The sequence below is a fragment of the Vanellus vanellus genome (assembly GCF_965231255.1).
Source record: "Vanellus vanellus genome assembly, chromosome: 20".
In the NCBI taxonomy this organism is placed as follows: domain Eukaryota; kingdom Metazoa; phylum Chordata; class Aves; order Charadriiformes; family Charadriidae; genus Vanellus; species Vanellus vanellus.
The window spans coordinates 7015028-7038432 of NC_138925.1; the positions used below are offsets into that span (position 1 = coordinate 7015028).

General features: G+C 39.9%; 2 protein-coding genes across 4 annotated transcripts; one reads left to right on the plus strand and one right to left on the minus strand.

Moving 5' to 3' along the window:
• Positions 1-2422: 2422 nt before the first annotated feature.
• SDF4 (stromal cell derived factor 4) lies at positions 2423-18936 on the minus strand. Of its 3 annotated transcripts, none has more exons than XM_082493464.1 (7): positions 18658-18936; positions 16801-17166; positions 11144-11280; positions 10542-10655; positions 6772-6930; positions 5480-5592; positions 2423-3891 (listed from the first exon to the last, which is right to left on the minus strand). In XM_082493464.1, the coding sequence occupies exons 2-7, from the start codon at positions 17106-17108 to the stop codon at positions 3715-3717; spliced, it is 1008 nt and encodes a 335-aa protein (XP_082349590.1). In that variant the 5' UTR covers positions 17109-17166; positions 18658-18936; the 3' UTR covers positions 2423-3714. The 3 variants fall into 3 exon arrangements, with proteins under 3 accessions (XP_082349590.1, XP_082349588.1, XP_082349589.1); XM_082493462.1 differs by having other exon boundaries at positions 5480-5655; positions 18658-18934; XM_082493463.1 differs by lacking the exon at positions 18658-18936 and adding an exon at positions 18269-18409 and having other exon boundaries at positions 5480-5655.
• Positions 18937-19390: 454 nt separating this feature from the next.
• B3GALT6 (beta-1,3-galactosyltransferase 6) lies at positions 19391-20598 on the plus strand. Its single transcript, XM_082493480.1, has one exon. It carries the CDS (start codon positions 19433-19435, stop codon positions 20474-20476), a length of 1044 nt encoding a protein of 347 aa, XP_082349606.1. The 5' UTR covers positions 19391-19432; the 3' UTR covers positions 20477-20598.
• The last annotated feature ends 2807 nt before the right edge of the window (positions 20599-23405 follow it).

A 23405-nucleotide genomic window follows, 5' to 3' on the forward strand; every position in this document is an offset into this window, starting at 1 on the left:
ACAGAAGTACATTTGGAATCCCAATTAGCCTGCAGTATTTGGGCAGACTGAACAGCAGTATCATGGCATGTTTTATCCAGAACTGCTGCTTTTCATTTCTTTCTTAAATTTCTGTAAGACTGTTTGAGAGTGGAAGGGGAAACAAAAGCGAGGCGAAACAGTAACTATTTTTCTACTTCTCCTATTTTCCGAGCATTTTGGAAAACAACCACTACGGAAATGAAGTTATACCTTAAAGCCGCTCTTTCCAAAAGGGATCAAAGCTGACAGAGCAAGTAAACCGTACCAGCTGAACTTCAGCTACCTTTACACTCAGTACCTGCAGGCAGGAAATAGCCAAATCTCTTCCCGCTGCAGTTTCACACTCAATGCCATTTAAGTGGCTTTATGCCTCATGACTCAGTCATTCCCTCAGCGATATTTAACCAGATTTTTTTCCCCCAATTCTCTTTCCGAAACAGTAGAAGACATTACCTATTCAAAAAGCCAATTATTATTCAGTAAGAAACTGAAAATGCAAACTCCTAGAAATGTTCACAAACAAGGTAAGGTTAAAATTCTGCTATATACATTTAAACTGAAAATTCCCAAAATACTAGAGCAGTGATGATGAAACATTGATATTCTCGTTAAGGATACTTTAACACAAATCAAATGCTCATTTAATAAAAGCAGTTAGCACACAAATTTCATATACCATCTTACGAATTCAACTTTTATGTATGGCATACTTAAGCGTTGCCAGGCTTGATATTGCCAGATTCCTTTATGTGCCCGTATTATACAAGTAAATAAAACGGGAGAGAACACAGTGATCATCCCACAGCATTTCACATCTAGCACACTCCTTGGCTGGATTTTCACCAATGCAAATTAACCTCTTCCAAATGCTGCTTAGCATTGCCATGGGGATCACATGTGCCACAGGCTGCTCCCAAAAGTCAGCCTGGATGCAGCTGCTCTGGTTGCAGTAGGAGAAGAGAGCTCCGGAGTGGCGAGTTGAGCCACACTATGGGTCAGAAATAAGACCCTGTTCTGCTTTTATTTAATATACTTGTATCATTTTTGACTGCAGATGCTTATTCTAGCTATTCTACACGAGCTTTTGAATTCTGGAAAGATGAAACATGTCCACGAGACAGTAGCACTCAGATACCAAGTCCTATTAAGAGTAGACAGATTGCTTGTGTACGTGAAAAAAAAACAAACAACCAAACATGAAACTTGTGCTTAATAAAAGGCTTTAAAGTCGCTAGATTCCTCAGGGATTACATGCAAATAAGAGTTTCCCTATGGGAAAGGACCTACAAGAATCTGAGAAAGATTGAGCGCATATAAAATACTTGAAAAAATTTTTAAAGTAAATAACTCTATGGACAAACTAGAATAGTTTGAACTTTAAAATTCCAAGACAGGAATAATCTCATGTACCTCCAAATGTCACCATGCAGCCCACTTTATCCTTATTGTTGTTAGTTAACATGCGATCGTGATTTCTAGCAGAGAAAAAACAAAACACATTAAGGTGCAGAACTCCATGCATACATTAAAAATTAATTTTTTGCAGTTGTTCCTCAAGTTTCAGATTTATCAGTTGTGAGGTAAATACTGCAACAACAGTACATACTTCAACATTTTTGCAGGTCCTAGCTAAATACTGTGTTACCTTGTATTTTTCAAGGTATTCCATGCTCGCATTACCAGAAGATTAAACTAAGAGTGCGTATGCAAATCTTTGCCTCTATTGACGAGAACGTCCCAAATTTCACCATCGTATTTCAGCTGCTCAAGAATCCTTCTGCAAACTAGCACTTGCTTTCTGAGCATCACATGTAACAGGACAGAACTTGTGCACTCAATTTATATCCAAATAATTGAATTGTGCAGACAACTAGAGTATAATACAAGAAAGCAGTCGGGACATTTCTACAATTACCAACTAATATTGCTTAAAACTTTTGTCTTAACTAGATTGCCAACAACCACATTGCAAAACTGTATGTTTACATATATAATTTTGTGTTAGTTCAAAGTGCAGGTAGTTGCATATTTATGAAGCCCTAGGTAAAACAGCAAAGCAAAACCTAGACCTTCGGCCAATCAATCTAAACCAGTCACACTTATGACTTCTGCAAAGCACCACATTTTTAGACACGGGATTTTGGTTTGGACATCTCCAGATCCTAGCCATATTAAAATCTCACTACCCTGCAATCAAGTACATGTGGGGTGTTGGTAGGGGGTGGAAGGGAGCGGGGGCTGACTAATGTGGCAGACATTCTACGCTCATTTTAACAGATTATCAACTGAATTTATACCTCTCTTACAGTTCTTTCAAAATCCTATTTTAACTTTGTCCTCTGAAGAGTTTCAATTTTTCCCCACTCGCTGACAAACCTAAAACCAGCAACATTTCCAAAGCATGGAGAAAAATATTTAATGAAAAAAGATAAGTATATAAAAAGACTCTGATACAAGCCATTTAACAAAAACAAAAAAAAAGAGGGGGAATACTGGAACAGAAACAGACAGCAATACTTATATTTACATTATATTAAGAGAATAAATTTAATCAAATATAACATCTCACTTGGATTTTCAGGCAACCCTTCAGAAAGAGGGTTTTTTACAGTAAAGATGGAACCAGAGTAAAAATAAATTTTTCTATTTTAGACAGTAGTGGATATAACCCTTCTGTTGCAAGATATTTTCAGAGATTACCCAAAACTAGACTGATTAAAAAGCTTCCCAAGTGCTGACTGTACGTTGCTCTGGCAAAAGCAATACAAAAACAAAGCCTGTATTTCCCCCAGCTTCATCATTCATGAGTTCATCAGCATCATCAGTTTGCACACAGGCAATTAATTATACTAGCTTTAACAATAAATTGTAGTTAAGTAGTTATCATACCCCTAGGTGAATCCCATTGCTCTGTTCAACATATTTAAGTCCACAAAGAAACCTTCCCCATTGTTTCATTTTAGAATGAAATTTGATTTTTTAAGACATAAGCAATCTCAAGTCATTTGCATTCCCAGTGTAGTTGCAAACACATAACCTGTCACACTATAACCAGTTTTTGTTTTAAAGAAGATGCAGAAGTTCTTCCCCACAGCTCCTAAAGATAGTTCAGCAATGGAGGGAGAACTTCTATTAAATTCTCAACAATACATAAGTAGGTTGAGATGCATTGAGAAAAATACTGGAAGATTAGCCAGTCAGCCTATGTATGGATATTCTCATGAGGTCAGAACACACCTATCTGAACCACAGTCCCCTTCACAAAAGCAAACATCTTTCAGTGTTATTTGTGATTTCCATGGATCGTTATTTGTGATTTCCATGGATCAGCAGCTATGAGGGCAACAAGAAGAGTTAAATATTTAAGAAGCCTCCACCAAATATGATTAGCCAAAAGCAGCTGAAATTTCAGCTGGATTAACTGTACAAACCAGGGCGAACTGATCTAGTCCAGCATCTGCCCCATGATTTATGGACCTTTTCTTTCCCCTCATACCAAAGGCAACAGAGCTGTAGATCTTATATATGGACGGAAGTTGTTTTTAAATCTAGGACAACACACTGTAGGCATATAACACAGATAGCAGCAAAGTAACTTTCTGTCTGTTTGGGGGTTGGATTTTTTCTTTTTTCTTCTTTATTTTTTTTTTGAAAGCAAGAAAGTGCTTCAGAGCTCTGGAAAAGTGAGCAGGATCAGAACTCCTCATGGACATTACGTGCATAGTCCATAAGCTTGCTGCCTGTGAAGTATTCACTGTATTTCAGGATCTCCTCCAGCTCCAAGTGATGGTTTTGATTTTCGTCTGCTACTGCTATCATTTGCTTCGCTTCATTTAGGGCATTGTATTCATTCATAGGATCCATATATTCCTAAAACAAGTAAGAAAATAATTTTCAATCACTAAGCACATGTTTCCACACATCAGAATTATGAACCTTATGAACCTATGTAAGCTTCAGCAATCTTGAGATAAACATAAGCCATCCCAAAGTGAACATATCACAGAAAAAGGTGTTAGCACATCTTTTTAACATCTTTTTTATCTCCTAGCTGTTTTTCCATTCACCGTTTCCTTGGCTGTTCCAACATAAATCCAGATTTTCTCAGCTTATGCCAGCGTCTACAATAAAAATATTTTTGACATTTTGGTTGCAAACTAAACTGACTATCAAATCTGGTGGGTTTTGTGAAGAAATATCAATTCAAAATTAAAAAGTGGCACACTATCAATCTGTATGACCTATTTTTTTCTGTTTCTGGAGATAATCCTTTTTATAACATGTTCAATTTAGAACTTTCTTGTTCCATTTTAATCCACCAGGCAGACATTACAGACGTCTGAAGCATTATACTTCTCCACCTAACTTGAAATCGAATAAAACACTTCAAGCACTGCACTTCAGTTCATGAGGTAGAATGCTCAAGATTATCTTCAATTTCCTCCCAGAAGATGTGACATATATGCGTGTCTATGTGTATATATGTATACTAAGACTTCACAAATAAAACGGCTATTTTTAAAAGAAAATTCTCGGTCAAAAGGCTATTAACATCATCTATGTCACAATATAACTGTTTATCCATACTACCGCTATCGTTCATACTCACATATTTGCATACTGAGCAGCTCAGAAACTTTAACGTTCATCCTGTCTCGGGGAGAAGGCCAACATTTTAGAGGTTCTCTTTTCACACTGCCTATGCTGCAGTTTGAATTCTGCTAGACAAAGTACATGCTTACACCCAGAAAGGTAAAAAAGCCAGAAATGAGCCATGAACCTCTTCCATTGGCCACAAAACTGCCATAACTATAGGGTACAAAGTATTTCATGCTGTTTGGTAGACTCTTCTGCAGACAGAATTATTAGAAGACAGCCTTATTTCTGCAAACCAAAGTCCAAAAAGGCCACAAACTAGAATCCACCCTTGACAATAATAAATTGTTTCTTTAAAAAGAAAAACACATCAAAGAAGAAATCTCTGCTATTTTCTACATTACTGGGGCCCCAGGGTTTGTTGGTCGTTGGGTTTTTTTGGTTTGTTTTCTTTTTTTTTTTTTTTTTTAATGAATATATAAGTTACCAGTTACTCCTTTTGCAACTGAAAGTGTGACTCATTGTCCCATTAACCACTGCACCTAATGAAGTCTGTGACTTGCTTTCATGCACTCCATATCCATACAAGTGTCTATATGACAAAAAACCCGAAAAGCATACCTATGAATAACAGTTATGCTAGGAAAACTCCCCCTCCTCTTCAACAAAAAGCATTAACAACACTATCTGCAAGCACTATAGAACAATATTATATTCCAAAGTTTTGTAAAGTAGACACACACATTGTACTGTTAATTCAAATATTTTGACTTCATATTCTCTACAGCAGTTTCAATCCTGTATTTAAAAAACAACTATTGGTTTTAAAAACACTAGAACTAACTATCCAAGGAAGACTTACCTCCAGTTCTTCCATTGTGACAATACCATCATGGTTCGCATCAATGACCTCCTCAAATTCCTTCCTTCTGTCTTTTACCCAGTCATCATCAATATCTTGAGCTTGCTGGTTCTCTACAGTACCAACAGGTAATGAAATGAACTCTGAAAGGGTAAGTTTCTTATCTCCATCTTGATCTACAACAGAAGTACATAGTAACTGAAAAGCATTTGCTTAACACCCATTAAAAAATGAGAAATTCCTTCACGTGGGAGATGTCACTGGTACAGTCTGCCTGGTTTCAGCGGTCCACAATCCTCACTCTAGCAGAGAAGAATAGTTATCATTTGTATCTTTGGTTAGCCAAAAACTCCCTGTACTATGGTACACACACAATATTTCAGAAGGCTAAAAAAAAAAAAACCACACATCCATCAATATACTACACAAAAAGAATTTTACTAGACCTGAAAGACACACCATGTGGCAAGCTGGGCTACTTTTTTTTTTTTAATTGCCATTGTTTATTTTTTCAACAATCTACTGCAACAGAAGTTTTCTTACAACTGTATCCAGTCTCCCTGTGTATTAGCATTCAGGTAGATTAACTATCATAAAAGACTGCATACTGGAGCTGTTCCGTCTGTGCATATCACTGGAAACTTCATATTTATTAAGCTAACAACTAGCACAGTCATAGTTTTCTTTTTTAATCCAGGTGTTGTAGCATCTCTGTTGACTCAACAGAAAAAAAAAAAATGTGTGTCAATACTTATGAATTTTTAAAAAATTATTATTTTCTTAGAAACCTCAACCATTTATTTCCACTTTCACAACTGTACATCACAATTCTTACATGGCTGCTGTACAGGGGAAGTACAAAGCATTTAATGCCCTCCTCACGGAACATTCACACCAGTGTATTTTATAATATTTCACTATCCATCAAACCTTTTCTACTATTGCTACAATGACCCTACAATGCAGCAGCACTTCAGTGTAAAGTAGTGTCAGCTGATCTTCTTTGTTTGAAGTACTCAGAATACCTTTCTAACATATAATGTTGTGCTGTTCTTTAACAACCAGAGACTAAATTTAGTGTTGAGAGATGTACAGACAGCTCCATAGAGATGCCAGCATTTGTGCTGTTTGTTTTTCTTGCTCATCACATTGGAAGATGTGTAGAACAAAGCAAACAAGACGTGCCAAAATTTCAGACTGACCCATGAAAGTGCAATGGCCTAACATCATCTACCCAATAAAACGGTTTGCAAGTAAACAACTCCCAAGAAACTTGTTTTTAAATGGCATACCCAGATCTCGGATGATTTCTTTCACCATGAACTTCAGCATTCCCCTACTATGCTCTGGATGAAGAAAGGACAAAAATTCTTCTTCGTTCAACAACAGATCAGGAGGTGGGTTGTCAGCTTGGTACCACCGATCCTTCAGATTATCTAAAACTTCCTGTGCTAGAAATTTAAGAAAAAGGTTTAATCTATAGTGTTCATTCTATTTAAAGTTCTTAAAATATACCTTCCCCCATTACTCAATCACTTAAACAAGGATGACCTATGAACCAGCTATTTTATAGTTCAACTCCCAGGGAAAGTAGGTACCAAGGGGAAACAAAGTGCAATTAGTGTCATCTAGCTTGTGCTGAAACACTAGGAAAGATCCTTTAACCAAACAACTGAACTGAAATTAGGAGATGGAAATAAAGATTTAGCAACACCTATATCAAAACTTCAACATATCACGTGAAAAGTATTGTCCTACCAGTACCGTTAGCTGGTTCTGGTAGGAGGTATAAATAATCCAACTTTGTTCAGTACTTTTTTTTCTCCTTTCTTATTTTCATTTTTTTGAAGCCCACAACCAACAGAAATCTTTCACCTGCCTGAATACCAGTAGTACCTTTCTTCTGAATGAATAATTTTTTTCTACTTCAAACCAGTCCTGCGCATTGAAATAATGAAAACATTCTTCAGGTTCACTATCTCCATGTGTTGTAATTGTGACACCACACACCTGGTTAGTATCTACAAGAAAGGAAGATGTCAACCAATTCTTTTCCTACCAAAATAATAACCATAGAACAACAAACCCTTTAATGATTAGCTTGTTTTCTTCTAAGACCAAATAACGTGACTATCATTAAAACTAGAAAGACGCTTCTGATCTGTGAAGCACCATTGTACTAGTGCTTTGGCTAATAGCACTACATAGGTTTATTCTACTCTGCAGCACTCATTAAGTCTTACCACAGGTACAAAAATATTCTTTGCCAATACATCCATTCCAAGCACGATCAAAGGGACACATTTTATTACTCCAATGTTACACCACCATTTTCCTTATTTCAACTTGGCATTTCTTAATATAACATTAAACCAAAACCAATTGTATTATTGAACTCTTTTTAGGTATGTTCAAGCTCACAAGAACTGAGTTAACAAAACAGTACACTGACCTACCACAAAGCAGTGATGGAATTATGCATACTGCACACAATTTTAAGTGCAGAGGTTTTTCTCCAGCAACACCACAATTCCAGATAGCACCCTCACTCTCCACAAAACTACATATGAGTTAAGCTTAAGAACTGTATTAAACAGAATATAAAGAAGAAAAATCAAAGCCTAGTTTTTACAGCAATCAACAATACATTTCAATGGACAGAAGTTCTTAAAGCATCTAAGAAGTCAGTATAAGCAAAGCCATAAAGCAGAGGATGAGGAAAGCTATGAAGAGACTTGTGCCCTGCCTCTGCTCCTCCTTTCTTTACCCTGCCAAAGGCTCAAAATTTAAGTGAACTGCCTACCCAGAGAGATCTTATATCCTTAGACTCATATATCAGCCTAAAAATGTGATTTGTTGGAACTATGAGAGATTTAAGAGGGTAGCTCTACAAAAGAAAGTTTGGAAACATCAAGACCAGATGCTAAGCTAAGCACCAAGAAACGCATTTAGTTTTCAGTTACTTAAGGATACAGGTACTTATTACTCCTCTTAGCTACCTTGCCTATTCTGTATCAGAAAGCATTCTCACTTCAAACCTAACTAAAACATGTGCCAGGTTTATCACTGTAATTTACTGGGAAATGCAAGTTGAAGTACACATGTACTAACAGATAAGATACATCAGCACCAAAATCACTTTACACTTCCACTTCTTTCATTTTGTCTTAAACCACGCAGACAAGCACTTTTAAAGTGAATTTTATGTAAACTCAACTGAGAATCATAATTTTCACATGAGTTTCCACTAAAACCATGCATCTGATTTGAAGAAAAACCACCCTGCAACACACAACATGAATATTATGTGCACCTAGTAGTTCTGAACAAAACCAAACAGGAAAAAAATACCTGTATAGAGTATTCATTTTCTGGTGTAGGCATTTTCTAAATGACACACTGGAAAAAATACTGTCTGTAGCACACCCTGCTATTTGCAAAATACACTAACACACACAAATCTGCAGCATTTGCTTTTCAAAAGTTTTAAAAACACTCTGAAAGACTACAGTCTTCAGATAAACTTTTTTTTATATAAATTTAATGAACTGTCTTAAATACTTCCTGCATGCCTTTGGTTGTTGAGTTACAAGAGAAAAAAAAAAAAACACCAATGGTCACATCTACATTTTCTGAACTGCCAGTTGCAATTAAGTCTTCAGTAAATGGTTTTTTTGTGAAGAGTAAACAAGCCCTTCACAGTCTTCATATGAATCTTACGGGAAGTTTGCAAATGGCAAATTTTAGTTATATCAAGGACAGAAGTAAACACAGAATAATAAAATCACTTGCTTAAGGTTTGCCACTATAGCCAACCCCACACACTAGAAAACACAAGTCAATCTCCCTCTGCCTATCTTTCTTACTCAGTCTTAAATGAAACTCAACTGTCAGTCATCAGTTGAAACTGTTGTTATCTGCATTAAGTTAAATAAAGTTTTGTCCCTAGTTTTGGCCTGGCACCCAAACTGCAGTGTGCTTGTGCACAAGACTCAGAACATGCCTTAAGATCCACACATTCAGTAATTTTTTATTATACAGACCGAAAAAGAGTACTTTTACCCTGCTCTAGAGTATGAAAATAAGTTTTGCCTATCCTCCTCAGGAAGCGGTAGATAACTAATTTGATTTTCCCAAACAAGGCTTGTTACCTAGGTAGAAAAATGATTATGTACACACTTCCCTTATTCAGCAAATCTTATCTGATGAGCATTCCTGTAAACTGTAGTTAACCACACTGCCATAGAACACGCTGCACAGGTGTTTTCCCTGCTATAAAATCAAAGGCCCATTTGCATTTTAGTTGCTTTTTGATAAATGGAAATTATAACATAACCCACTTTTAAATGACTAATTCCTGCAAGGAAAGGCTAAGGCTTCATGTTTTACTTAACAGTAAATTTAAACACTTTTAGATGGGGCAGAGCAGGGAGATTACTCTGTTAAGAGTTGCCATGTCTATACCAAGCCAGATTCAAACCAAAGTTTCAAAAGTAACAAGGAAGAAATGATCAATCTCACTAACCTGAAAAATCAATCTCTCTCTACAGAGAACTCAGATGAAACAACTGTTCAGCAACCTTCTGCTATTAACTTCTCATATGATTCCGGCGCCTAAGCACATACCTATTTAAACACAACACTGTTCGGTAGCACGTACACACCCTCCTCAACTTTAGAAAAGGAATCGCATAGAGCAGCTCCCTTGCATTTGGAGGAACAGGGGACCTGGTTCCCACATTAACAATACAATGGTCCACAGGCAACACAGGTCTGACAAATTTTAGCAGACTGTTAAACATAAATAACTGAAAGCTATTCAAACAGGCAGTAACAAATAAGAAACCAAGATTTTTCAGTGTTAAGTATTTACATCAAAAGTGTTGGGAAGGCAGATTTGGGTTGGAAAGAAATCTAGTACTTCAGTACTAACACACTTTACATTTGTGTAGAAGCAGAAAAACAACTAAAACATTCATCTTGTATTAAGAACAGTTTTGACACTCAGGTTTTAGGAAAACAAAAGAAAAATAAATGACGCACACCAATGGTCTGCACTTACTTTCTTCATCTATTTTCAACTCTTCATTGTTTTTGATCTTCTCTGCAATCTCTTTTTCATTAAAGCCCTTACTTGCCAAAAATTTGATTTTATATTCATCCCAGGACACATGGCCTATAAGAAAGAGCCATATCTCAGACACAACATAGCGCACTTAAATGACAAACTTTTGGTCTCATTACTTAAAAGGGTATGTGCTAAAATCTTTTGATTTAGCACTATAACCATCACACTAAGCTTTATGAATGGCAATATGAAAACTATCACCTGATTCACTTTTATGTTTCTTTAGACCAGAGAGGCCTTGTGAAAATAACGTATTTATGTCACCATCCTCACCCCATCCCTGGCGGAGCCACTTGTTACAATTTGCTATAACTGCAAATGAAATAACATAGCAGTCAATACAGAACTACAATGCTGACTGGAGCACATAACTTCTTTTCTCTATTCTCTTCTGTATAGATCAAAACTGCTGTGATTACATGCAGTGTAAAGGAACTTGGATTTTGTCACAGCATATCTGAAGAGCAGCCAGTAGGTTTGGCTACTAGCAACCAACTTAAGGTGTCATCAGGAGATGAAGGAATCATCCATCGTACCATCACCATCAGGGTCCACAGCTCGGAAGTGCATTTTATTCTCTTCCACAGCTTCCTGGAAATGTTCATCTGTCTTTTCCATGATCCAGCGCTGCATCTCTTTCGCACTTATCTTTTTATCATTATTTATATCCACCCTATGGATGAATAGCAAACAAGATTTAGATTTGGGATTGAAGGGGGCGAGATCTCTGGATCTGGGATACCTTGATTTCTGGTAACACATTACAGCTGATAGTTTCTAATTCTTAACACATTTAGAAGTTCTGCATGTGTATTTGGTCTCCATTAGGTTTCTGAGATATCACGCTCATTTTGCTTTGTCAAAGGATGTGCTTGTACTCAGTGCTATTGAACTACTGAGCTACAGAACTAAGCTTTTTCTACCTGACTAAAATTATCAGTAAACTGGTAATCCAATCTGACAATCCACTGTTCTCCTGAATGTACTGCCAACACTGCTTTATTGAATTAAGAGACACTGCCATACCATCAATTCCATTAATACTTATTTCATTAAAAAGAAGCTAAGATAAAAATTACAGTTGAAGAAAAAATACAAAATCAATAACATGCCACTTTAAGGTTTTTTGAGCATATCATTAAGTATTTATTCAAAAAAGATGTAACAATATTTAAAACTGAAAACACATCACTAACAGTTAAGAGGCAAGATTCTATTTAAAGCATACCAAAACCACTCTTGTTCAATGAAAAAAAAAAAAAAACTAAAAAAACAAAGAAAAACACAACAAAAAACCCCATCTTGACTCTGTTTTTTTTTATCTGTTTGAATCACTGTCTTAACAGGATTGAAGTGTTATTGAAACTCAAGTTATTAAATGTGATTTGCCTTTAAATGTCAACTAAATGTTAAAAGCTTAAACCAAATAACAACCCTAGCATCTAGTCTTCTACACCCGTCAGCTACATTAATAAATGCAGTATTAGTGGTTTTAAAGATTGTTTCACATCTTTCCACATATACATGCACAGGCTCAGTATTAGCAACTTTTCAGTATCAATGGCAAGACCAGTAAAATGGTCATGTTCTATTCATGCCACCTTGCACTTACCAGGTGAAAAAAATGTGGGTTTTGAGAAGGAATAGATACTATCAAAAATGAGAAGGGAAATCAAGGCATTTCCCCCTCAACATTTAACATTCTAGTTTCCTTAGATCAAAGCTATCAAACCTACTACTTCCAAGCTGTACTTTCCATTTAAATCACATTTTAACTAGGGAGAAAGGTAACAAACATTTATTGCTCTTCTAGCTCATGAAAGTACACCTTTATTCTGCTATCCCAACTCACAAGACGACCCAAATGCCTCAGATTTTCATGAACTAGCAGGCACCCACTGCACAAAGCGAGCTGAAATCCTTTCAGTGACCATAAACAGCACTTCTGCTTACGAGAGGAATATTTACAGCTGTATGAAATACAATATATCTTCCTTCTGCGAGGTTAGCATCTAAGGCAATAAAAACAAAAGACTGTGCGTGCTTCCTTAAATAAGTATCTCATTCAGAATGGACTACTAAAAACATTTCCACTAATAACAACAAGCTCAGATAATTACGTGTTCCCAAACAGCCTAATACTGCTAAGTCATGGAAAACCAATTTTGCAACACAGTGATGGGCAATCACTTTTGAGGCAGATTGGCCTGAACACTCAAAAAGATGTTAGTAAGGAGTAGTAAGTACACTCTAATACACCCAAAAAATTGCCAAAAACCAAGTACTGGCAAGAAAGAACTTAAGCTCAGGAAAACAACATGAATCCAAGCATGAGTATCATCTCAGATTACAAGTTTGCTCAAACATTCTTTGGCAATCTGTGTATAGAAATCTTGTGACCATTTCTCAAACTTCACGATACACCAGCTCAAAAAAACCAACCAACTACCCAAAAAATCTTGATCGCTCTTTTCCTACAAGAAGCAAAGTTTTCTGCTAGAGTGCCATCTCAAATTTGTCAAAGCTTGACATATGATATGTATATGATTTATAGTAGTATATGATGTACTACTTCCTGAATTGACAGGAACTTTTTTGCAACAGCAAGGACTACCGTTAGCATAAATTTAAATTAAAAAACAGACTAGAGAGCAACATACCTTATTGCTTACCTGTCCCATTCCAAAGAAAATTATAGATAAACCACAGCCCAGACATAGTTGATGCAACAAGGTAAATACCATTAGTATATTAATACATTTCAGTAATGGGCAGCATCAGACGTAACAGCTCCTTATAATGCCTAAGTTCAAGGTTAACTCTTCACTGACTATTCAAACTATATTTCATTATCTATTCACAACCTAAATGTTAATACTACCTTTGAGTAAGAAACAAGCAAGTATGCTACTCTGTAGGATAATTTTAATTTTTTCCTTAGCAAAAGCCTGTAAGAGCTGCATTAAATATAGGTGTTAAACCTGGAAGAAACATGTTTTAAATGCTTCAGCACAGCTTTTCAATCATTGGACATTAAAAATCAGATTTTTGTGGCCACCTTTCAAAAGGGCCACATCTGAGACTATTATCAATAAACATTTGCCACTCTGGTTTTCAGATTCATGTTTTCAGGTTCCTAAATGACAACCCTGCAATGCTGCCCGAGGTATGGGGGGGGAGAGCATGAAGGTAGTGTTCTTACCTAAAGACTAAAGATAACAATTCCTTTGAGCACTATCACTTTAGAGCTGGTTTCTGTTTCATCCAAATAGTGAAGAGCAGATTCAGAAAATAACTTTTAATAGCAAACACAAGCTGTAAAGTCTAAAAGAGCGCTTACAAGCACTGCAGGATTCACAATGAGTTCTGCTTTAGGAAAGGATAAGGTCATAACTTTTACACCAGGGAAAAAAAAAAAAAAAGAAACAAACCAAAAAGCTTCTATACATGGGTGTATTTAAGCCATGACCTGATGAATGACCATCAAGGTAAGGCACTCAGCTAACACCAGGATTTTAATTTTTAAATCACAACTAGAGCTGCCACTAAGTAGCTGAAAACATCCGTAAAATGCAAGTGCTAGAAGGATACTCAACTTTCAAACTCACAGAGGTAACACCAACACCACAAAAACACCCAGACAGAAAGCCACACACTTTACAGTCTTCTAACTTGAATTTATCAGTTTTGTTCAGTACAAGTAATTGAAAAGATAACTGACCCTTAGAAGCAAGGCTCACCAAACTGAATTCTAGTACCACTGATTTAGCGAAATCAGCATCATCATAAATACACTTGATTGCTTTCAATATCCTTCTTCCTTTCCTCCCACCAACACCCACCTACACAAGCTAAACTACACCATACAGCAAAAGAATTTTCTATAGATTCCAGGCTAATTTAAAATGTTTAAATGGAGACTACAACAAATGGGTTTTTTGCAATTATGAGAAATACAAGAAGAAAGGATGTCAAATAAGCCCCTCTCACAGATTTTCTTGACCTGAAGATTCCTGAACACTTACCCTTGGCAGGGAAAGAAGATTAAAAAGATGCACCCAGCACTTCCTGCACCATGCCTAATTTCACAGGGCAAAGTGGAAGGACTGGTCAACTTGCAAAAAAACTTCTGTAGACAAGTTAGGCTTGGCCTCCCAGTGAAGAGTAACTTCAGAAACTGAAATACAGATTTATCAAATGCCACTTGGTCTTTCAGTCACATATAGCTTGCTTGCCTAGAAAAACATGGTTTGGGGAGCTTTACTTCCATGTTTCAACTTTATTTTCAGTAACCCTATTAGGCAATAATGCATGCTTTGAATCGACTACTTTATATTATACTGGCATGCCATAGAATCTCAGCAGTCATTAGTTAATAGCACATTGTGTGTTTTCCTTGTCTTCAGAGAAAATATTTCCAAAGCGTCTGGAAGCCAGCAACTTACTAACTTTTCACAGAAGTTCATAGTATTTCTCTTTTCACTCAGTCTTTAAGACTATGTCTAGAAAGCAACCACATTCCTCAGAATGCTTTTCTACATTTCTAATCTGATCACCTGACAGAATGCAATTTTAAGTAAGCATTTGAGTGAAGTTGATCTTGAATCCAATCGCTTTAAGCTTCCTCTTTCGTAACAAACAGGCAGAAATGAACAGAGTTTGCAATTTGTGAATGATAATTTACTAACCACTAGTTGAATGTTTCCAAAAAACACGTAGCAATAAAGTAAATGAAACCTTCTAAGGACAATCTTATTATTTGCATATATCCTACCAATGAAGTGAGTGGTCTGAATAGCAGACATAGTAATAAAGGGTTCTATCTTAAATGAAAAAGGCCCTCTGGTTTGCCTATTTACCTTAGCTGCCTTTACTCAGGAGAACACCAGAAAAAAAATAATCCAATGTTATTACTGATATTTCTTTCCTTGTTAATGAAAAGTTTGCAGAAAAAAAAGCTTTGTCAAGCCTTCTCATTTTAGCTCGAGTCTATACCCATCCTTACACCACCATAAGCATTAAGGGCACCAATGTAATTTAAGCTGTTCTAATAAAATTAATCCGTCACTGAAAAATGCGAGTAAAGCCAATTCTGCCACCTAGTGTCTAAAAGTATGCACTGATTTTGATTGCCATTGCATTTACTGACCTCCAAACATCTTGACAGTTTATTAGCTGACACAAACCTAGCACAAGAAGTGCCTTATAAAAGGGAAAATGCTTTAATGCCTAAAAGTAAAGTTAATATTTTTACACCAAGTAAAGAACTAGATGAAGTTTTCAAAAAGGCTACAAAAGAAAAATTTCATTTTTCTATTCTCACATTTCATTCTCTTTTTCTAAATTCTGAGGAGCTCAATGTTCTGTTTACAACACTGCTAACTTAATGAAGAAAGCTGCCATGTCCATTTCTGAACTCTTGGTATGTGCTGTTAGGCATAATTATTTTTAACCTTCATGTATTTCATTTAAAACACACTGATTTTTGACACTTAACATCTAGTAGAAAGTTTTATGAACAGAAAGTAACTTTGTTTACCACAATCTTACCCCATTGTCTGTCTGTCCCTTTTCTTCCCTTCTGGCTTTACTATTGTCTTTTCAGTGCTTTTCCTCTGCAGTTATTTGCAGAAGTCATAACAGAAACAAACAAAAAAAATCCATATGGAATATAAGACCAAACAATAAATAAGAAACTCAAATTGCCAATCAAAACTAAACTCACAGCAAAGCCACAGAGCACACTACTGCTAGAACAAACCCCCACCCTCCCAATTCATTGCATGGGCAGTCTACCACTAAGGAAGCCCTTCCTAACTAACTCCTTGACTTAAGATACAAGTGTGATTGATTATTCAGTCAGCCAGGAAACCAGGAAAAAGTAGTATTAACTTCCATACCTCGAGAGGCTAGGTAGGTTTTTTCACATAGAAACAGTATGTTTTGTCATAAATTTTACTGGACCACAGCACTAATCCTGTATACTGATTGTGACTCTCAACACATGCATTCTCACTCCTGAGAACGGTTCATACAAGTACATTAATATCTCAATAACATGAACACAGTGCTTATAGTATGATGCTTTCCCCCTCATCATTACAATTTTTAAATATTACAGAAAAATTTGCAAATTTTACTCTGAAGATCAGAGAAAGAGGCTGCACTGTTCTTGGCAACGTACATAACTTACTTTGAGAAGATGACCATGAGCTTCTTCCTATTTTTTCTGGGTTCTGAATCTTCCTCAAACTCTTCCATCTCTTTTCCTAGAAAAACTTCTTGATGGAATTCTTTGTTCAGATGTCCATCCATCTCCATTTTGACCCCGTTCAAGTGATCTGGAGGCAAGATCTCATTCTCATCTTTGCTGTCAGCTGGCTTTTCTTTGAGGGCCGAATTATTTGCAGGCCTTGCATAAACATCCATTAGAAGAAATACAAACAGAAGGGACAAATACAGAGATCCCAAACTGCAGAGAAATGCCTGTCTTGACATCATTTTTTCCTTTTTATTCAAAGTAGTGGCTGATTAAATTACTGTGAATGGATTAAGTGATCTAAAAAGCAAAAGGAAAAAACACATGGAAATTAAAACTCTAGAACATTATGTCACTAATAAAGCATCTCCTAGAATTCAGAAGAACCTACACACACACACAAGTATTTGCTGTGAAAGAATAAAAAAATCCTGTTAAATAATAAATACATGGCAAGAAATTAATCTGCGTCAGTTTTCAGTCTGCACAATTGTAACCTCTGTCAGAGGACTTTGGAAGATAATGCCCTTTAAATGGCCTAGCTCTGCTATGAAAACCATCTTCAGGTGTTACGGCATGAGCCAACCTGACAACTGAAACCCAAGCATTTACTGAGAAGCCAGGCCAATGCACGACACACTCACTGTCCGACGTGCAGCACAGGCTCAGCTGTGGCAATGCCCCTCGTGTAGCACTGCACTTCGCAGCAAGCCACAGAAACAGCCGTAACAGCACAACAGTTTCAGAGAATCAGAGTGGTTTGGGTTGGAAAGGACCTTAAAGACCACCCAGTGCCACCCCCTGCCCTGGGCAGGGACACCTCCCCCCAGCCCAGGTTGCTCCAAGCCCCATCCAACCTGGCCTTGAACACCTCCAGGGATGGGGCAGCCACAGCTTCTCGGGGCAACCTGCGCCAGGGGCTCACCGCCCCCACAGGAGAGAATTTCTTCCAGTTTACCAGAGATCTCAACAGACCACCTCTTTAGAAAGGCTGAAAGACGTAAAGATCTTTTGCAAAAGAGATGACTGAGGGAAATACAATTACAAACACCACCACGTAAAGCAGAGCTGGAAACATACAGGAAACAGCCGGCAAGAAAAGCAACCCCGGGGGCGGACCTGTCACGACCTGCTCGAAAACCGCTGCCACGTACGACTCCGCAGGGACGGAGGAAAGGACCACAGCCCGACCAACAAAAGCGTCGAGGCACAGAATCCAGTCCCGCGAGGCACAGCAGAGCCGTAGGCAGGGAGTACCCGCGGCGGGACTTACAGACCGAGAGGCGACGGTTAACTCCTCACCAGAGGGGGGTCGGGGGGGGTCGGCCGGGTCTGCCCTGCCCGACTCGAAGGGCAGTGGCGGTCCCGACCCAGCTCCAGAGAAGGCCACACACGCACTCACCGACAGCTCCGGGGCGCCCGCGGTGCCCCTTCCCTGCAGCCTCGCAGCACGGTGACAGGTGGTGGAGGGGGGGGCAGTCTCGGCCCCGCTGCCCCTCGCCCCGCTCCCTGCGCGGGCGGCGGCTGCTCCTCACGGCGGGAAGACCCCCAGGCCCACTCCCGCCCCACAGGCACGGCAGGAACTTCGTCACTACGCAGTGCGTGCGTGAGGCGCGCGGAGCGGCCATCTTGGAGTAGGGCAACAGCCCTGGCGTCAGCCATTTTCCCTCACAGAGGGCGCCCCCCCCCCGCAGCTGGCGGGGCCTGGCGGGGCCCGCGGGCCGATGAAGAGGAAGGCGAAACTCCGGGCGCTATAAATTTGAACGTAGTTGCCTACGTGCTCTTCCTTACCTCGATTAATAATAAGGCAGACCTCCTCCGTGAAGAAACCTTTTTAATCCCCTGTCAGGTCTCTTTTCCTGGCTATACGTACAGCTGTAGTTTTGGGCTTATTCATCTGTTTTGCTTGGGAGTCCTTAAAACACGTAACGCCGCCAGCAATCCGCGTGAAATGAGAACAACAGCTCGCTAGCTAACACGCGGCGGCTTTCACAAGACTACGTGCTCCCAAGGAGGCGGCACCGCCGCGCACCGGGAGCGTCCATCCCCCGTAGAAGCGCGTTCAGCCGAGCTTGTGAGCGCCGGGGTTTATGAGGGTGAGGGGAAGCCTCACTCTCATAAACGGCCGCGGGCGCGCCCGGAACCAAAATGGCAGCGCCTCGGCCTCGCCTGCCCTGCTGTAAGATGGCGGCCGCAAAGGCGCCGCCGTGTGCGGTCAGGTGGTGCGGTCAGGTGGTGCGGGCGCGCGGCCACGCCCCCTGCCCCTTCTCCCACAAGGCAGGCGGCGACGGGAGCGGCGGCGGCCACCGGCGGCCCGGCAGGCGGGGACGGAGCCGCTCTTCCTCCCGGCCTGAGCCGGCGCCTTTCCCGAGGAGACGGGGAAAAGGCATGGAAAGAGCCATGAAACCACCTCTGAGGGACGGCGAAGCGCGGTGAGGGTTCCCACAGGAATCTTGTCTCCTCTCGGCGGCCGTACGCCGTTCCCGCCTAAATCTTCAGGGCGGCGGGGCTGGGGGGGAGGTAAGGGGGGAGGCTCCGGCTGGGGCCGGCTCGGCCCGTCGAGGCCATGAAGCTTCTGCGCCTGCTGTGCCGCCACAAGACGGCCCTGGGCCTGGGCGGCCTGTCGCTCTTCGCCGTGGTCCTGCTTTACCTGGCCAAGTGCACCTCCGAGGGCCTCCGGCCTCTGCCAGCCCCCCGCGGGCTCCCGCACAACCAGCCCGCCGCCCTGCCGCCGCGGGGTGCCAGGGGGCCGCATCCCCCAGCAGCCCCGCCGCCTTCCCCAGAGGAGACCGCCTTCCTGGCCGTGCTCATTACGAGCGGCCCCAAGTACAGCGAGCGTCGCAGCATCATCCGCAGCACATGGCTCTCGGCCGCCGGGCGTCCCCCTCACAATGACATCTGGAGCCGCTTTGTGATCGGCACAGGGGGGCTTGGGGCAGAGGAGCTTCGTAGCTTGGAGCTAGAGCAGAGCCGGCACAGAGACCTCCTCCTTCTGCCAGAGCTGCGGGATTCCTACGAGAACCTGACTGCTAAAGTCCTGGCCACGTACGTCTGGCTGGATCTGCACCTGGACTTCCAGTTTGCCCTGAAGGCTGATGATGATACCTTCGTACGCTTGGATGTGCTCGTGGAAGAGCTGAGAGCCAAGGAGCCACGTCGCCTCTACTGGGGCTTCTTTTCTGGCCGCGGCCGAGTGAAATCTGGCGGCAAATGGAAAGAGAGCGCCTGGGTGCTCTGTGACTACTATCTACCATATGCTCTGGGTGGTGGTTATGTGATTTCTGCAGATCTGGTGCACTATTTGCGTCTTAGCAGAGACTACCTGAACATGTGGCAGAGTGAAGATGTGTCCCTGGGGGTGTGGTTGGCTCCCATCGATGTGAAGAGAGTGCATGATCCTCGTTTTGACACTGAGTATAAGTCCCGAGGTTGCAACAATAAGTACATAGTAACGCATAAGCAAAGCATCGAGGACATGCTGGAAAAGCACCAGACCCTGGCTAAAGAAGGAAAGCTCTGTAAGGAGGAGGTTAAGCTCAGGCTTTCCTACATGTATGATTGGGGAGTGCCTCCTTCACAGTGTTGCCAAAGGAAGGATGGCATCCCGTGAAAGTCTGAAGAGGGAAGAGGCAGAAAGTTGATGGACTCCCTGAGCTTGGTTGCTGTTACTTGGGGAGAATCCCAGTAACCAGGGCTTAAAAATTACTCAAAAGATTTTGCACGATTCATTATGTCACGATCAATGAAACCCTGAAACTGCTAAGAGCTACTGATGTGGCATGATGTAGAGATGTTTAAAAAGAAATAGATGACAAGACAAAAAGCCTGGAAAGGCTCATACAGCAGGATTGAAGGCAAATAATAGGTTGCAAAATATGGATAGTATGAAAAATTGGGGGGAGATAACTTGGATTGAAAGCTGCTGAAAGATTTTTAACAGACCCTAAGATTTATTTGCTAAAGATCGTGACAGGCCTTTATGCTATCTCTAAGATTGTGAAACTAGCACCTGCTGTTTATTTCTTGTCAATGAACAAGTGTCAGTTTGGCAAGGTTTGAAGAGTCTAATGGGGCTGCAAATCAGTTGCTATTGCCAGTGGGAACAGGTGGCTGGTTATTGACACAAGCAGTCAAGTGAAGGGAACAATTTTACCTAGGATATTCCTGTCACGGGAGGGAGAGAGAGTCTATTCTTTGGCAAGTGCTCTGATTTACAAGAATGGAATTATTAGACCTTCTGTGCAACTTGTCTCTAAGCTTTTTGTTGTTTTAAAGACATCATGTACATAAATTATCTGGCAGCTATGGAGTAAGTCTGTATTTAGAAAGATGGATGAGTTATGGTATTTGACCGATAAAGGCCATATTATCTTATTTTGGGGGCAAATAGTTATGCTACAAAGCTAGCCTTCAGTTGTTAGGCATAGGTGTTGTTCTTAGCTTATCCTCCAAGCACACTGTGTATGAAGAAACATTTTCCCTCCCAACAGTAAGTAAGCTCACTGACTGCTACCAAGGTCAGATGTTGTAAGCTTCAGATTTATGTTGTTCCGGATTACTTCTGTAAAATGTAAATTAGCAAGATTAGGTCAGCGGAGTTCAAACAAGACTGCCCTAACACGGGTACCTCAGCTAAAAAAGTAAACTCTGTGTGTAGTCAAGAGAAATAGGTTCCCTCGCCTCCCCCCAGATTCCTGTTTGAGGAGAACCTTGTCTCTTTTCAGGAGCTACATTGCAATCTAAGGAGACTAATCCTCCAACAGTCACATCCAGATGCCTGAAGCTAGGTTGTGGGGATTCCCTCCTTCTCTCCAATAACACCTTATAGCAGAACTAAAAGTAATTATACAGGAGGTCTAAGTTAAATGTTCAAGTGATAAAGTCAGTAAATGGGATTATGTGGATATACTACAAATAATTCTAGTACTGACAGAGCTTGTCAGCATCAGATGCAGTATTGAACAGTAAATGCAGACAGGACGTTCTTGGCTGTAGCACAGATCACTTAGACAATTTCAGCATGTTACCTACCATCAAACCTTTAGGTAAGCCTGTAATTCAAGAATTTTTGAGTGGCAGGTACTCTAATACACAGAAATACTTTTTTTTTTTCTAGTACTAGTACAGAGCTACTGACTTCCAATAACCTTTGTCAGCTACAGATCTTTCAGTATAAGCAGAATTTTTACTTTTATGCCTGAAGGGCATTCATAATTATCAGTTTTACTGTTTGTTGCACACTGCACTTTCATATAATTTCATTTCCTCCTCTCCCTAATTCAGTGTCTGTTCCCACCTGCAGGAAGAGACACATTGCGAAGAAAAAAAAAAAGAAAAAAGAAGAAAAAAAAAGAAGTGCAAATGTCTCTGGTTTTGCTTCTTAAATTAGCAATTCATACCAAAGGAATCAAGAATGGGATTTTTGTTATTCTCATTTTGATTAAATTATTGAGTTTTAAGAAAAGTCTTCTGCAGAGGCTTATAATTGTCTGTTTTTAAAATTGGAACAAATCTTTGACTTCCTTCTAAAACAAAGTTAAAATACTGAAAAAAAAAAAAAAAAAGTTCTTTTAGCATGCGTCCTTTCTAATGCATGCTTATGCATTGACAGATAGGCAGATGTTCTTTTCAGCAAGGTATACTGCTCCAAAACAAGAAGTTAACAAGAGTACAGGAAATTTAAATTGGCTTTAGCATTTTAAAAAAAAATCTATTTGCTATTTGGGATTCGCTAATATTGTGTGTATATATGTGATTAAATGCTTGTAATGTGAGTATTTATTTATAATTATTGAAAATGTATTATGTATAGGAAAAATAAGATAGTTAAATGTCATTTTAAATTTGTTTAAGGAGGTACTGTAATGTCCATGAGAATTACATATCAAGCAGTGCTTGAGTTTATTGGTGCACAAGCCGTTATTTAAAGTACTGGGATCTGAACTGCGGATCAAAAGTCTGCTGCGTGTCTCTCCAGCTAGTAAGAATGTACTGTTTCACCGTTTCTACCAATAACTGTGTTCATGGCAGTTGTTGTCATTGTTGACTTTGACTCTCCCTGCCCACAAGCCCCATCCCCACTCCCCCAAAAAAGCCTTTTTCATTGCTGGTGAAATTAATGGTAGAGAATTGCTGGATGTCCCTCTGATATTTCACCCTATGGAAGACGGTACACTTACAAATATTTAATAGTTAAGAAATTCCCTTGAAGAGTTTCTCACACGTGTGTTGGGAGCGCAGTGTGCGTAGCAGATCTCTGGTGCCTGCCCGGGCGCACTGCCTGCACGCTTGCGAGATGAAGCTCAGAAACAATGGTGACCACTCTTATGCTCTTGATATCAGGATCTGGGTCTGACACAGCTTCGTTACACCCTTTTCTGTTTCAGGTTACCCACGTCTTGCTCTAGTTGCAAAACAAATCAACATGGAAGGCTTGACAGATTCTTTTCCTTTGGTAATTGGTTTTAGTTCTCTTAATAGACGCAGCCTTAGTGCAAATATAGCCCTTAGATTTCAGTCACAGTTAACTCGGAAATTCC